Source organism: Equus caballus, chromosome 11, assembly GCF_041296265.1.
Source record: "Equus caballus isolate H_3958 breed thoroughbred chromosome 11, TB-T2T, whole genome shotgun sequence".
Taxonomy (NCBI): domain Eukaryota; kingdom Metazoa; phylum Chordata; class Mammalia; order Perissodactyla; family Equidae; genus Equus; species Equus caballus.
The window spans coordinates 37,397,724-37,411,879 of NC_091694.1; the positions used below are offsets into that span (position 1 = coordinate 37,397,724).

A 14,156-nucleotide genomic window follows, 5' to 3' on the forward strand; every position below is an offset into this window, starting at 1 on the left:
AAAAAGATCTCTTGTGGTTCACAAAGCTGGCAGCACAAAGAGATCTTGAGAATTTCGCCAGTGCTCACATCCCAAACCTTGCTGAAGGTAAAGTCTTGCTCTTCCCCTCAGGATATTTAAAGCCAGTGTGAACTGAGTCAAACTAAAACTGCCACAAAGCCCAGATCCAGCTCAACTACAGATCAGGTGGAATCAGTCCCATACTCTAGCAGCCTGAGTGAAGAAGAGGTATGCCTATTCTGGGTATATTAGTTGTTTCAGTCCCTACGGTTCTTCAACACAAAATGCCCAACACATCAATCAAAAGTTATGAGCTGTGATCAAAAGAAGAAATATTTAATAAAAGCAGAACTAGAGATGGCCCAGATGTTGGAACTATCAAATGGAGACTCTTAAAAAACTATGATAAAATGATTAAATATTTGGTAGAAAAGGTGATCAGCATGAATGAAGAGATGGGAATTTCATCAGAAACACTGACCTTTAAAAAGAACCAAAAGGTGGCCAGCCCGGTGGCACAGTGGTTAAGTGCACACATTCCACTTTGGCAGCCCAGGGATCACCAGTTGGACATGGCATCGCTTGGCAAGCCATGCTGTGGCAGGCGTCCCACATATAAAGAAGAGGAAGATGGGCACGGATGTTAGTTCAGGGCCAGTCTTCCTCAGCAAAAAGAGGAGGATTGGCAGCAGATGTTAGCTCAGTGCTAATCTTCCTCAAAAAAAATAAAGAACCAAAAGGAATGCTAGAAATGAAAAACAAGATCATATAAATCAAAGAGGTATTAGCTGAGCTAATAGCAAACTAGACAGAGCAAAGGAAAAAAATCAGGAGACTTAAAGACAGGTCAACAGAAAACATCTAAACTGAAACACAAAAAGCAAAAAAGAAAAGTTGACAATAAAAAAGAAGAGCACATCCAAGGTACGTAAGAAAACATCAAAGTAACACACGTGTTTGGAGTACCAGAAAAAGTGGGAGAATGGGGAAGAAAAAATATTTGAAGACAATGGATGAAAGACATCTAACTACAGAGCCACAAAGCTCAGGAGCCCCAAGCAAGATAAATACAAAGAAAATGACAGCTAAGCACAACACAATCAACTGCTGAAAAATGTGAGTGCAGAATACATATTCTTTTCACGTGTACATGGGACATTCACTGAGACATTCTATATGCTGGCCAAGAACAAGTCGCAGTAAATATGCAAGAATTAAAATAACACAGAGTATATTCTTTGACCATAGTGGAATTGAACTAGAAATCACTAACAATAAGATATATAAAAAACACCCAAATATGGGGCCAGCCTGGTGGCATAGTGGTTGGGTTTGCGTGCTCTGCTTTGGCGGCCTGGGGTTCACCAGTTCAGATCACAGGCACGGACCCACACTCCGCTTATCAAGCCATGCTGTGGCAGCATCCCACATACAAAATAGAGGAAGATGGGCATGGAGGTTAGCTCAGGGACAATCTTCCTTAAAAATATATATACATATTTGGAAATAATGAATGCAATTTTAAATTACTCATAGAACCAAGATGAAATCACCAGGGAAATAAAAAAGTATTTTGAACTGAATGATGATGAAACAAATCATACAAAAAACTGGCATTATGAAGCTAAAGCAGAACCTCGAAGAGAATTTATAGCTTTAAATATTTCTATTCAAAAAGAAGAAAGGGTGAAACGAATAGAGCTTCCACCTCAAGAAGCTAGGAAAAATTGAGCAAATTCAACCCAAAGTAAGTAGAAGTAAGAAAATAGATTGGTAAGCAATGAAACAGAAAATGGACAAACAAAAGAGAAAAGTCAGCAAAGTCAAAAATTGGTCATTTGGAAAGATTAATAAAACTGATAAACTCTTGCTGCTTCTCATACATTTCTCACTGGGCCCCTCACAAATTTCCTATTAGAGATCAGCAGCTGACGTTCCCAGCCTGGTGCCACGGCAGGGCCAGTCCTCCTGCCCACCGCTGGGGAGAGAGAGATCCTGCAGGACATGGAGTGGAGCATAGTCCACAGGGCACAGGCAGGTGAATAGAGGCCCATCCTGGGAAAGCCGAGCCCCCTGGGGCCTAGCCAGATGTGCAGGAGACAGGGAGAGGTCTCTGGGTGTTTCCGCATAGGGCCCGCGGGGAGTCAGGGAAGAGCTGCCTCTGTGCAGGGGAGAGAGAGAAGAGGAAGGGACAGCAGGAGGAAGTCAGCCCCGGTGAGCAATGAAAAAAGGTCTACGGACCTTGAGATTCAGGGGAATAGTCCTGGCTCTGAAAATAGACTGGCTCTGAGATCCCCAGAACAGAGAGAAACATGGAGCAGAGAGAGAGCTTCTCACAGGCATTCTGCTGCTGAATTGTTTCTTTTTTATATACCTCTTCCTCGCACCACTGCTTCCTCCATATAAGAGACTGGACAGGTCTGTGCCGACCCCAGCAAGGTATGAGTCCAGGAATACATCAGCAAGTGGAATTAGATCCCTGAGGGGTCTGGAACCAGTGAGGAAAGCCCTAGACATGCGAACAGATTGGGCACAGGGCCCTGAGCCAGACAAGACCCCTGCGACTCAGAAGCCACTTCCAGACAAACTCTAGGGCTCTGTTTACCTTTATTTTAAATTTATGTATGCTATATTATGGTTGTAATTCCTTTTCGATTTTGAATTGTGTTATTTACTAAATGTTCTGAGAGATCACATGCCTCCTCGTACTTCCTCTCACCTTTTTCCCTTCAGTCACACAGAGGATTTCAGCGGCTGCAATGAGCTGCGTCCAGGCAGACATTGTAAGAAATTCATCAAACCAGCAATATCTATTAACTATGAGTACCTAGTTCTGGATTCTGCGTTTGGAAAGAACAAAGTTTTCCTTCCTTCTTTCCTGTGTCCCTCCCTCCCAATTTAATTAAATATTACATTTGAGAAGTATTAACATTAGAGAGGATGTGGAACAACTGATATGTACACACTGCTGCTGGCAGCGTGCACTGGTCCTATCGCTTTGGAAAGTACTGTTATGTCCAGTAAAGGTGTCCACAGCCAAAGACCCAGCACTCCCACTCCTAAATACATCTCACAGATACCCTCGCACATGTACAGCAGGAAACGTGAGCAAGAATACCCATAAGCAGCCCTGTTAGTTAGCAAAAAATAAAAGCGGACAAATGAAAAATGCATCGTAGTATATTCACACACTGAAATTCCATCAGGAGTGGAAGCCAATGTACCAGAGCTACACTCAGTGATACGGGCGACTCTCACAAGCATAAAGTGGAGGGAGAAAAAAGCTGCGGAAGAATACATGAAATGGTTCTATTTATGTAAAGCTCAAAAACCTACAAAACTAAAAATACACTATTTAAGATTTAAACATACATGGTGAAACTACAAGAAAAGAACAGTACGGTATGAACAATGTTTGTGAGAGAGATCGCTCAGAGGAGGAAGAGAGTGGGACCAGGATTGCAGAGGTCATACGAGGCGGTGGCGGCAAGGATGTTTGCTGTGCTGTTTCTTTTTATTCTCAATCTGTATTTTCTGTCTCCTCAATATTAAATAAAAATAATTATAAAACTATAAAAATCAGAGTCTAGCAAAGAACATTTAGTGTGACCCCATTTTTTATTTAATTGTATATGTATATAGTATGTACAATGATTATATATAGAAAAATGACTGGAAAAACTACACATCGAAATATTAATAGTGGTAAATAGTGAGTTTTTCCCTCTTCTTTTGATTTTCGTCAATATTCTATAAAAAGCATGCACCATTTTTGTTGGAAATTATTTTGAAGTACATATAAGAATTTTATAATGGAATGAAACTGTTCACAATATGTCAAAGCACGGACTATGAAATTGGTTTTTTGGTATGCTCTCAGCTAGGGAGAAAGCATGCAGAGGAAAAAGAAGAAGATACATCTAAAAATATTACTGTGGGATCACAAGGCATTTCTTCTGTCTTCTTTTTGCTCGAGTATTTTCTAAATTTCTCCATAGCGTTGCTTTTTAAATGATGAATCATGATGAAAGCTTTTATTTTGCCCTGTTTTGTTTTAAGAAGAAAGTCCCAAAGGCCTATTGCTTGCTTAAATTCGCAGAAGACCCTATGCATCTTGTTCATGGCTAAATCTTTGGTGCCTGAACAGTGTTCAGCTTATAGCATGCACTCAATGATTATTTCTAGAGTAAATGAACACATAAATGAGTGAATTAATGAATGAATAGAGTGTTAACTGAACAGGTGAAAGAGATAAAGCAGAACATTTGGTCTGCAGCTTTCGTTTGTCCCTTCTCTGTCCATTACAGTCAAGAAGGGCCATATTTCCCCTAGATAAGAAGAAATCGAAGCCCAAGATGGGTAGGTAGATTGTATGGTGTTTCATTCCTTGGCTCAGATGAAGTCCTTTCCAGCAGCTGAGACAATGTACAGTACAAACTGATGATCTCTGTGGATTCTTGGGAGGCATGCAGGCTGTAGGATATTGAAGACAAGCAAACAGTAGGCAGCTTTTGAAAAGAGGAGGGGGAAAGAAGATGGAGTCCATGAACGCAAGAGTGATCAGCCACTTCTGTTCTGGGCAAGATTCTATATCTATGCAATCTTTGGTAAGAAATCCTTAGCTGGCAGTTTAAAAAGGAAGTGGTCACTGCAAGTCAGCATGAGTGCAGCTAGGGCACATCAGGCTGGACCAACCCCACTTCCTTCTCCAGCAGCAAGGGACATCTGAGGATGGGTGAGCTGGAGAGAGCTGTAGACAGACTCTGATCTTCAGTATCTATATCCTGGGATCAGCTGGGAAAACAGCAAAATTCAGGAAACTAATGCACAATGTATTGTGGGCTGGCACCATTGTTGTATGTACCAGTGTGCAAAAACAAAAACAATTTTACCAAAAAAAAAAGTTAAAACCTGGAGCCTTAATCCTCCCAAGTCCCCCTCCCCCACTCCAGTCCTTCTCCGTTGAACAGGGGAAGTAGAGTCAGCCAAGCAAGACTGAAGCTCCAGGAGAAGGGTGGATGTGGCTTACCAAAGCACGGCAGGCAGATGACTCAGTGTCACCAGTAACTGAGATTCAGGAGCCCAGGAGTTGTCACAGAGACCCAAATGATGGTACAAGTCAGCTTCTTCCATCCTCCTGCCCCCACATCTTCCACACCAAGGGGACAAAGGCCACTGTCTGCCACCTGCCCCCTCCTGTGCACATACTGTAGCCCAAAGTCAGCAAGGAGGAGAAAAACAGCCGTCAGAGGCATCCATCTAGGTGCCTCTCTCTCTCTCTCTGAACTTACAAGAAATGGAGAGACACACCGCTTCCCACTTATGCTTTTGATTTGTTGGGAGAAAGCGGGCAGCTCAGATCCTTTCCATCCACCTAGAGGAGGGGGACTGCAGTCTAAGGGGAGAGCAATCCATGGTCTTCTCTTCCTTGCTTTCCCTTAAAGCAACTGACAAGCATTCTTGTCAAATCCACCCACCTGCTCTCCAGGGCAGAGCTACCCAGGGCCCCACAGGAATCTGAGCCACACTGGCTTGCTCTGTCACCACCTGCAGTGCCCACAGGAATGAAATGGGGGTAAAATGGGATCCAAATTGTTGAGTGTCCAGCCCCAAAAGGGTTGGACAGTGGACCTCATCTCCAATCGCTCTTGCCCTCACTCCCTTCTCTCCAGTCACCTGCTCATCTGTCCCTCAAATGCACACGCCCATTCCCACCTCTAGGTATTTGCCCTTGCTCTTCCCTGTCCTTGGGACACACTTCCTCCTGATCTGTGCGAGTCTGGCTGCTTCTCAACCAGCAGGTCCCAGCTGAAATGACACCCCCTCTGAATAGGCTCCTTTGACCAGCTTATGAAGCAACCTCCACCCAACCCTCAGGCACTTTCTATCACATCACTCTGGTTTATTTTCTTCCTAGCTTTTAACTCCATCTCCTGCTTCCTTGTCTGTCTCCCCCTACTAGAATCTGAGCACATGCAGAGCGGGGGCCTTGCCTTTCTTGTCTACCTCTGTATCCCCAGGGCCTAGAAAGTGCCTGGCACCCAGTAGAAACTCAGTAAACAGCTACCGAATGAATGAACATCAGCCCTGAGGAAGGTCTCACTATGGACACATAAGGGAGATTTCACTCACTTAGACTGTTTATGTTACGTATTCCTTTCTGGGGCCAGGTGAAGCTTTAAAAGCTTAATGACATTACTCAAAATTTGCTGTAGCTCATAGGTGGTGGATTCCAGGACTATGAACAATGGCTCTAACTAGATCAAAAGCCCTTTCCATTAGAACAGGGGTTCAAAATTTTCTTCTTAGTAGGGGAACATTTTCTTTGCAAACAAACTTGCCTGGAACCCCTTTATATAAAACTGATAAAAACACAGGTGCTTAAATCAAAACCACAATGAGGTACCACCTCACACCCATTAGTATGGCTACTATCAAAAACACAGAAAATAGCAAATGTTGGCAAGGATGTAGAGATGTTGGAACTCTTGTGAGCTATTGATGGGAATATAAAATGGTACAACAGCTGCAGGAAAACAGGATGGAGCTTCTTCAAAAAATTAAAAATAGATTTACCAGATGATCCAGCACTCCCACTTCTGGGTAGACACCCAAAAGAATTGAAAACAGGGTCCCAGAGAAATATTTGTACAACCAGAGAGAGCAGAGAGTCCAGATCCTCAGTTGCTAAGGATCTGATCAAGCTCCCTGTGCTGGACAGGGGGCAGGGGCCTTCAGCTCAGCCTAGGTGAGAGTTCCGTCCATTCCTGCCTGCTGAGACCCAGCCATCCCAGGATCCCCTTTCGACCCAGCTCCCTACTCCCAGCCCCCATCAGGCCTGAGGTCAGCCCTTTTGCTGGGGGTAGACACAGCACATCCCTATCCTGGTGGGCCCTGGAGTTGCTGAGCCCCATACAGTTGCCCAGGCCTCTGAACTCATGGTGCACACTCAAGGATGAGCTCACCAAGGAGGCTTAACCAGGCTCCCTGGGGAGGGGTGGAAGAGGAGGGCAATTTCCACTCCGAAGCCCTTGGTCTCTGGGCTTCCCCCATCACCACCCTCCAGATGTAAGCCATCTAGAATGTGAAACCTAGGGTCATTTTCTGCCTTATGCTTTTCTTTGAATAAATTGACTCATTTCTCATATTTTAGATATCTCAGCAGTCAGGCCTCCAAAGAGCCAAAACCCCCATGCAATCTTGCATTTTTCTGTCTTGTGACTTCCTGACCAGCAGCCTCTTACAAAAGAAGCTCAGAACCCAGATTTCAAGGCATCAGAGAACTCAAGAGTCCTTGACCCAGCTGTGTACCTACAGCTTGTCAGCCACCAGAAGGATGAGGGGCAGCCTGGTTACCCTGGCCTTCCTCCTCACTCTTGCTGCCCTCCACTCTGAAGCTAGTGAAGGTAAGATCTGTTACTCTCATTCCCCTGGACAAAGAGAACACAGTGGCTGGAGGCAGGGAGCTAAAGGGAGGACACATGGGTGTTCCAGAAAAGGCTGCATGGGGGTCTCTGAGAAACAGACAGCATCTTTACTGAGGATCTCTCCCCATTCCTGGTTGGGACTCACTTCTGTCTCCTCTGGGGAGAGGAAAACCTGACTCTGAATACAACCTCCCTGGCCTTTGGGTACCCAGCATAGAGGAGCTGATCCAGAGGCCCCCAGGCTATCTGCTCAGCCGCCTCCCGGAGAGACACAGGAGCCAGGGGTAAGCATGGGCTGGGAGAGAGGAAACCGTGAAGGATCAAACTGTCTTCACAGCTTAGATAGGGTTTTACAATATTTGGATTGGTTGCCAACATTTAAAAATTGGAAACATTTAAAAGTCTATATTTTCCATTTCTTTTGAAAATATGGAAGACCAAGCAGACATGAGCCCAAGTTTCCACAAGCTAACCTTCAACTAGAAATGAGGTGGTGAGTACTTTCCCCTTTAGGCAGGGGATGCGCTCCCCAGGTCCCAGGAGTCCCCACGGCCAGGCCACATCCAGCTGCTGTCTGCCTGGCCTGCAGGGGCATTTGAGCCTGAGACCCCTGTATCAGCTTCTCTCCGCTCCTAAAGATGCATCTAGTTGTGTATATGGCTCAGAGCCGCTCCCGGCATGCAGTAAGCGCTCAGTAAATATTTGTGGGACACATGAAGAGGGAGCAGCTGGTGACTCTGAAAGAGGCAGGGCTCCACCCCAGGTGTCCTGACTCCCAGTTCAATGCCCTTTCCGCCCTAACTAGGCACGGTTGCCGCTCAACAGTGGGCTGGAGCCCAGGGAGAAAGTGGCACAGCAAGGGCCTGGGAAGGGGATTTCCGAAGAAACTGCTCTCCTGAGCTGAATTTCAATCAAAATCAGAGGCGGAAAAACACTCAGTCGTAGGACTCTCATTTGACATCTGCTAGTCCAAGGAACGATGGCTGCTTTCTGGGAATTTTAACCGCAACTAGCCACAGAACTCCTTAATGCTTTCCCATAACCCTGTTATCATCACAAGACTTCTCATCTGCAAATGGAATAAGTCATCCTTTCTCGAAGGGTTGTTGTGAGGAACGGAGACGGGCCCCGTCAGGAACTGAGCCATGCACCAGGCCTGTGGTAGAGACTTAGTCAATGGAAGCTTTTTTTTCTCTTGAGAGAACAGCAAAACAGAATGGAGAAATAACCAGCTTTACAGTCAGGAAGACATAGATTCAAACTGAAGTCACTCACTCACTCAACAAACATATATTAAAAGCCTACTTGTTACCGAACCTGAAGTGAGTTCGCTCACCCATTGCGCAGCAAGCCAATCTCTGACACCGGGTGTGGTGGAAGAAGGCAGGAATTTTATTATTGCACAGTGCTGAGCAAGGAGAGAGGGCAGCTAACGCTGAAATCCCAAACTCCCCGAAAAGCTAAAAGGAAGGGTTTTTATTTGGGGTTTTAGGTAGGGGAGGGGGAGCATATGGCCTTGCTGGTCCGAGCTTTCCCACCAGCCTGTCCTTGGCCTTGAGATTACTTGAAGAGAGGAGGAAGCCCATGACCTTGCTGGTCAGCAGCTTTCCCACCAGCCTGTATCTCTTTGCAGAGAGGAGATGATCCAGGTGCTTGTCCTTGACGGTGTCTGTCTCCATGGAGGATAGTGGATTCTGGAGCCAGGAAGCCAGAGAGTAGGCAGGAAATGAGTGTTTTGGTTTTAACCCCATATATGCTAGGTTTAATGCGGGGAAATTGATATCAGGGTTGGTATCATACTCTGGGCCACCCGTTCAGTCAACACGCTGTCTCTGCTCCCAGGGAGCCTCAGTCTGGAAACCCTACACTGGTCAGCTTGTGACCTTCCATGCCTTGTTTAGGCTTCCTGAGCCTCAGTTTCTTCATCTGTTTCATGGGGGTGACAAGGCCTTTATCACACAAAGCAATCATTGGTATATAAATCAATATGCACAGTACTTGCCCCATTGATACTATTTTTTTTTTTAAGATTTTATTTTTTCTCCCCAAAGCCCCCGGTATATAGTTGTATATTCTTCGTTGTGGGTCCTTCTAGTTGTGGCATGTGGGGCGCTGCCTCAGCGTGGTTTGATGAGCAGTGTTGTGTCCGCGCCCAGGATTCAAATCAACGAAACACTGGGCCGCCTGCAGCAGAGCGCGCGAACTTAACCACTCGGCCACGGGGCCAGCCCCTCCCATTGATACTATTTTAAGGACACAGGTTCAGAAAGGGCGAGTGCCCTGTCTGGAGTCACACAGCTTTCAGGAGCAGAGGCAAGAACAAATCTAGCTCTCCCGCTTCACAGTCAAGGCTCTGCTCCTCTGGGCATAGCAAACCGCCCCCTTCTAGCATCTCCCTGAGGCCTGTGAGAGAGGACCCCTCATATGCAGGGGAACAGTCCTGCCCTGCTGTAGCCCACCCTGGGCATCCACTAGCATTTCCACGTGGGAATTCCCTCTTAGCATTTCTCAGTAAATGACGTGTTTTTCCAAATCCTACATCCCAAGAAAACTCAGTTGAGAAATTAGGAGAATGGGGCAAAGTATTGCAATTCTCCTGCAGGAATTAAAGCTTAACAATCAACATAGATGTTACTGATTTATAAGAACCCACGAACATCATGAGCAAGAGCAGGAAACTCTTGACACTTGGAGCTCACAGTTAAGATCAGCTGCCTTGGGGGACTTGGGACAGGAGAACGTAGGGAGACGTGGTCACAATCCAACAGCCTGAAGTGGTTGCCATGTTACAAGTGTGAGTTCATGGGCCTGTCTGCTGCTAAGTAAATGCTGATGTGTTTGTATACCTCACATACTTTATACGAACAGTTTCCAGAAATAACAAGTTTTGGAAGCAAAATAAGTCCTTAAATGGGCAATTTCAACTGTGATTCTTGTAGGAGATGTGAATATTATGTTCTTTGAACAATAATGTTCACTGACACTGCCCAGTGTTTGAATAATTGCTATAGGCTGTAGTTCTTTATAAATGCTTTAACAGAAGAAATACAAAGAGAAAATATGTCAGCACTGTGGAATCCTGGGACATGAACCCAGGAGCATTTATCAATTTGTATATAAAGTCTAAATGAGCAAAAGCAATATCAATTTGAATGGAAAAAACCAAAGTCAGGACCAGTAGACAAGATATGCCCATTGTTAACAAAGGAAATGAGCTTATCAGAAGCAGTGTGTACTCTCACGCCCAACTCGAAGACGCGTTTGGACACACTTTCAACAATTCGGCCAACATCAACACAAAATGGAAAAAATGTTCTATGTCTAGAATATTTGTTACAAAACAAAGAGCAAAATTACAAATAGGGCAATTAATGCTTCCTGTATTTTCAAATTTCATTTTTGAATTATAACTTTGAAATATTTTAAGTATCAAAAAGTCATATTATTTTTTTCAATTTTTAAATGCTTTTTATTGGCCATCTATTTTGTGTTAATATTCCTTTCTTTTCATGTTTTCTATTATCGACTGTATCTGCTAGGGAACATTTAACATGTTATTGAAGATATAATCTTGTCACGACACATTGACATCATTTACTATTACCTTGCTTTTTTTCTTAAAGAAAATCTCTGAAATTTTTAGTACAAACCTATCAAGGAAAAGTGATTCACTGTTTACTATGTGGTCAGGGATTATTACTTCAAAACATGAAAATAAAGTGTTATGAAAAATATACAGTACACCTAAAACTAATAAAATGTTATATGTCAATTATATCTCAATTTAAAAAAAAGAAAAAATACAATAATTTATGATTTGAGAACTCCCAGGAATCCTGATTTCTCATTCCCGAATTCTGAAGACTGTCAGAAATTTGAAACACTGGGATCACAGAGTCACATCCCAGCCCTGGGGAGGGCGTGAGAGAAGGAGAGGTCAGGAGGGGCTGGCATGGGGAGGGAAGAGCGGTGCTGGAGAAGGATCATCTAAGAGTGGGAGGAGGAAGAGCTGCCAGAGAGGGGCCAGGTCACACTCCCTCCTGGGTGTTCTTGTGTCCTCCTCTCCTCCTTTCTCTTCCCGGGTACTCTGGGGACAGAGTTATAGGTCTATGCTTCCTCGTGGAGAAGATTTCAGCTTCATCCAGCTCTCTACCTTGCAGAGCCAGCTAATAATCAGGCTTCCTGCTGTTTCTCTTTCACCTCGAGGAAAATCCCACTCCGCTTTGTAAGAGATTATGATTGGACCAGTGAGCTGTGCTCCATGCCAGGGGTCATGTAAGTACAGCCCCACTGGCAATGGAAGGGGGTGCAAATGTGAGAACCAGCAGGGCCTGGGAGAGGGGAACAGGGGGGTGGGACTCTCTAGGAATGTGATGGGGACGAGCAGGGGACACAGGAGGAAGCTGCAGTGTGGGAACTTCCCAGCCTGAGCTGGGCCTGCAGGAAGGTGGTAGGAGCTGGTCCCAGTGCATAGAGATGGATCAGGAAAGAGGAGGAAAGAAGAAAAGTGGGGCTGCCTGGTGGGGCCTTCAATGACTCCCCAGAGAACAACAGAGACTGGCAGTAAGACTGGGGAGCTTGGCTGGGGTGGAAGGGGGGGTGGTCTCTCTCTCTCTTTGAAGGGCCAGATCCAGCAGAGAGAGGGATGGGGAAGACAATGGGGTGGCAGAATGGGCTCCTCTCCTGCCTACTGACTCTCAATTCCTCATCTTTCTCCTTCTTCTGCACAGCTTTCATACCAAAACGGGGCGACAAATCTGCACCAACCCCAGCGATGCCTGGGTGCAGCAGTACATCAAATACCTGGACGGCAAATCCAACTGATCTGGGAACATGGCCCAGGGAACATGAGAAGAGGCCACAGAGCCACCTCCCCTCCCCAACTCTCAGCCCCAGATGGTCCCTGGGAGTTGTCCCGGCCTGAACTGAAGCCCCGTTTTGCTTTTCTGTGCTCTCACACTCTGATAACTCCTGCTCTCTCCTGAAGCTTTGGAATGACACTCTGCCCTCTGGGGCCTGAGGACACCTTGGCCCCCAGACAGCATCTGTCTTCCCTTTGCAGGCACCTGGTTGTTGAAATAAAACTGCACTATAGAAAGGGAACCTGGTTGTTTACTTTGGTTCTCTCATAAGACAGCCTGGTTATTTCTTTTACTTTACGGACACTTATTTGGTATTTACTAGGTAGGAGGTGCCGTTCTAAACACTTCAATTTAAACAGTGGAATGGTGGGGCAGAGTCAGAATCAGGAGGACGGAAACAAGTGACATCTACATCAGGGCCTTAGATAACGGGAACAGTGTGAAAATACAGACAACCGTGTTGAATATTGTTTGTTTGCATGGGAAATGGGTAATTGAGGTGCATACCTAATACACCTCATCATTGCACTCACCCATGCTGGGGGCTGCAGCTTGTGGCCAGATTTTTGGGACCCCTCTCCCTGGTCTAATAGGCAAATCCAACAAGAAAACTGCATAGGCTTTGAATCAGTACAATAAAATCCATGCTGTGCTGTGAAGCAGCCCTGCAGCCCATCTTTAGCTGTGTCAAATGACCTTGCAATCCCACATCTCATGACTGAGGATGCCAGCTGGACAGGTCCACCGCAGAAAGAGATAAAGAGGGACCTCTCTCTCACATTTCCCAGCTGCATTTCTTAGAGATTGAGGGAACAATTAACAACCTCCACGCAGATATCGTCAGCATCTCTGAACTTGATGTATAACCAAGAACTTCCTGTTTATGCTTCCTCCAATGTATAATCAAGAGAAAAGCCCAGATGTACTCTACCCCCCCTTTTTTTCTTAACATATATGAAATCTAGTTGTAAGGTTTTTTTCTTTTCCTCTTCCCTGCACGTGCACTGTTTGTGAAAGAGATATAAGCTGCACTTAAATTCACACCGCTCGGCGCAGTTCCATCAGAGTGCTGTGCTGAACTCTTTCCCAGGGTTCGAACTCCTCACACTGATTATTGAACAGGCTCCTTCATGAATATCACCTAGACTCCTTATTTCAGCCAACAAAATTACCTGTATGGCTATAAGTCTCATGTCTCAAGGTTACCTGTATGGCTATAAGTCTCATGTCTTTGTGTCCCTGCTGCTCAACCTCTGACTGCTGCCTTGTTGACTAATTTGGTCCTCCAGCTTTAGGGCATCTTCTGTGTCCAACAGCTCACTGACCCTTCATGTCTGTACTCCCTCCCAACCTTCCCAGAGATCCCTTCCTTGAAAGCTCTTCCTCCCATCTCTGCCATTTAAAACATTTACTTCTCTGTCCACCCCTCAAGATCTAGTGTGAATAGCACCTCTTGTCCTTCTCACCCACAGCCACTCATCCCCCCAACTGAAGTCCTGTATTCTCTTCCGTTGCTCCCTTGGCCCTTATGCCTGCTGCCTGGTGTAAAAGTGACTTTGGAAAGTTGACCATCCCCCCACCACCAGCCCAACTAAAGATACAGCCAAGTACAAGGCAGTGCTCTGTGGGACACAAAGAGGAAACAGGAGGTAGGCGGGAGGTACTCTGCTCTTGGGGTTGCTGAGGCTGATGCCAGTCTGGCCATGCTTCACTGGACCCAGACCAGAAATGGTACTCAGGGCCATGGTATGGTCCAGCACATGCCCTCCAACTCAGGCCTTGGGGAAGACACACCTTGGTTTCCTGCCTCAATCTTAAACTCCTTTGGAAGAAGGATGCTGTTTGACACCAGCTCGGAGATCTCTAC

The 14,156-nt window shown here is 45.6% G+C and overlaps 1 protein-coding gene across 1 annotated transcript; it reads left to right on the plus strand.

Moving 5' to 3' along the window:
* The first annotated feature begins 6,950 nt into the window (after positions 1–6,950).
* Positions 6,951–12,530, plus strand: LOC100630171 (regakine-1). The gene is made up of 3 exons (XM_014741766.3): positions 6,951–7,406; positions 11,588–11,702; positions 12,158–12,530. Exons 1-3 carry the CDS (start codon positions 7,193–7,195, stop codon positions 12,249–12,251), a joined length of 423 nt encoding a protein of 140 aa, XP_014597252.3. The 5' UTR covers positions 6,951–7,192; the 3' UTR covers positions 12,252–12,530.
* The last annotated feature ends 1,626 nt before the right edge of the window (positions 12,531–14,156 follow it).

What these genes read in the sequence shown, in the direction of transcription:
- LOC100630171 (XM_014741766.3), top strand. Translation starts at nt 7,193, where the DNA reads ATGCAATCTTGCATTTTTCTGTCTTGTGACTTCCTGACCAGCAGCCTC. An exon ending in CCACTCTGAAGCTAGTGAAG is followed by an intron (nt 7,407 to 11,587) that starts GTAAGATCTGTT and finishes TCTACCTTGCAG; the next exon opens with AGCCAGCTAATAATCAGGCT. An exon ending in TGCTCCATGCCAGGGGTCAT is followed by an intron (nt 11,703 to 12,157) that starts GTAAGTACAGCC and finishes TCTTCTGCACAG; the next exon opens with CTTTCATACCAAAACGGGGC.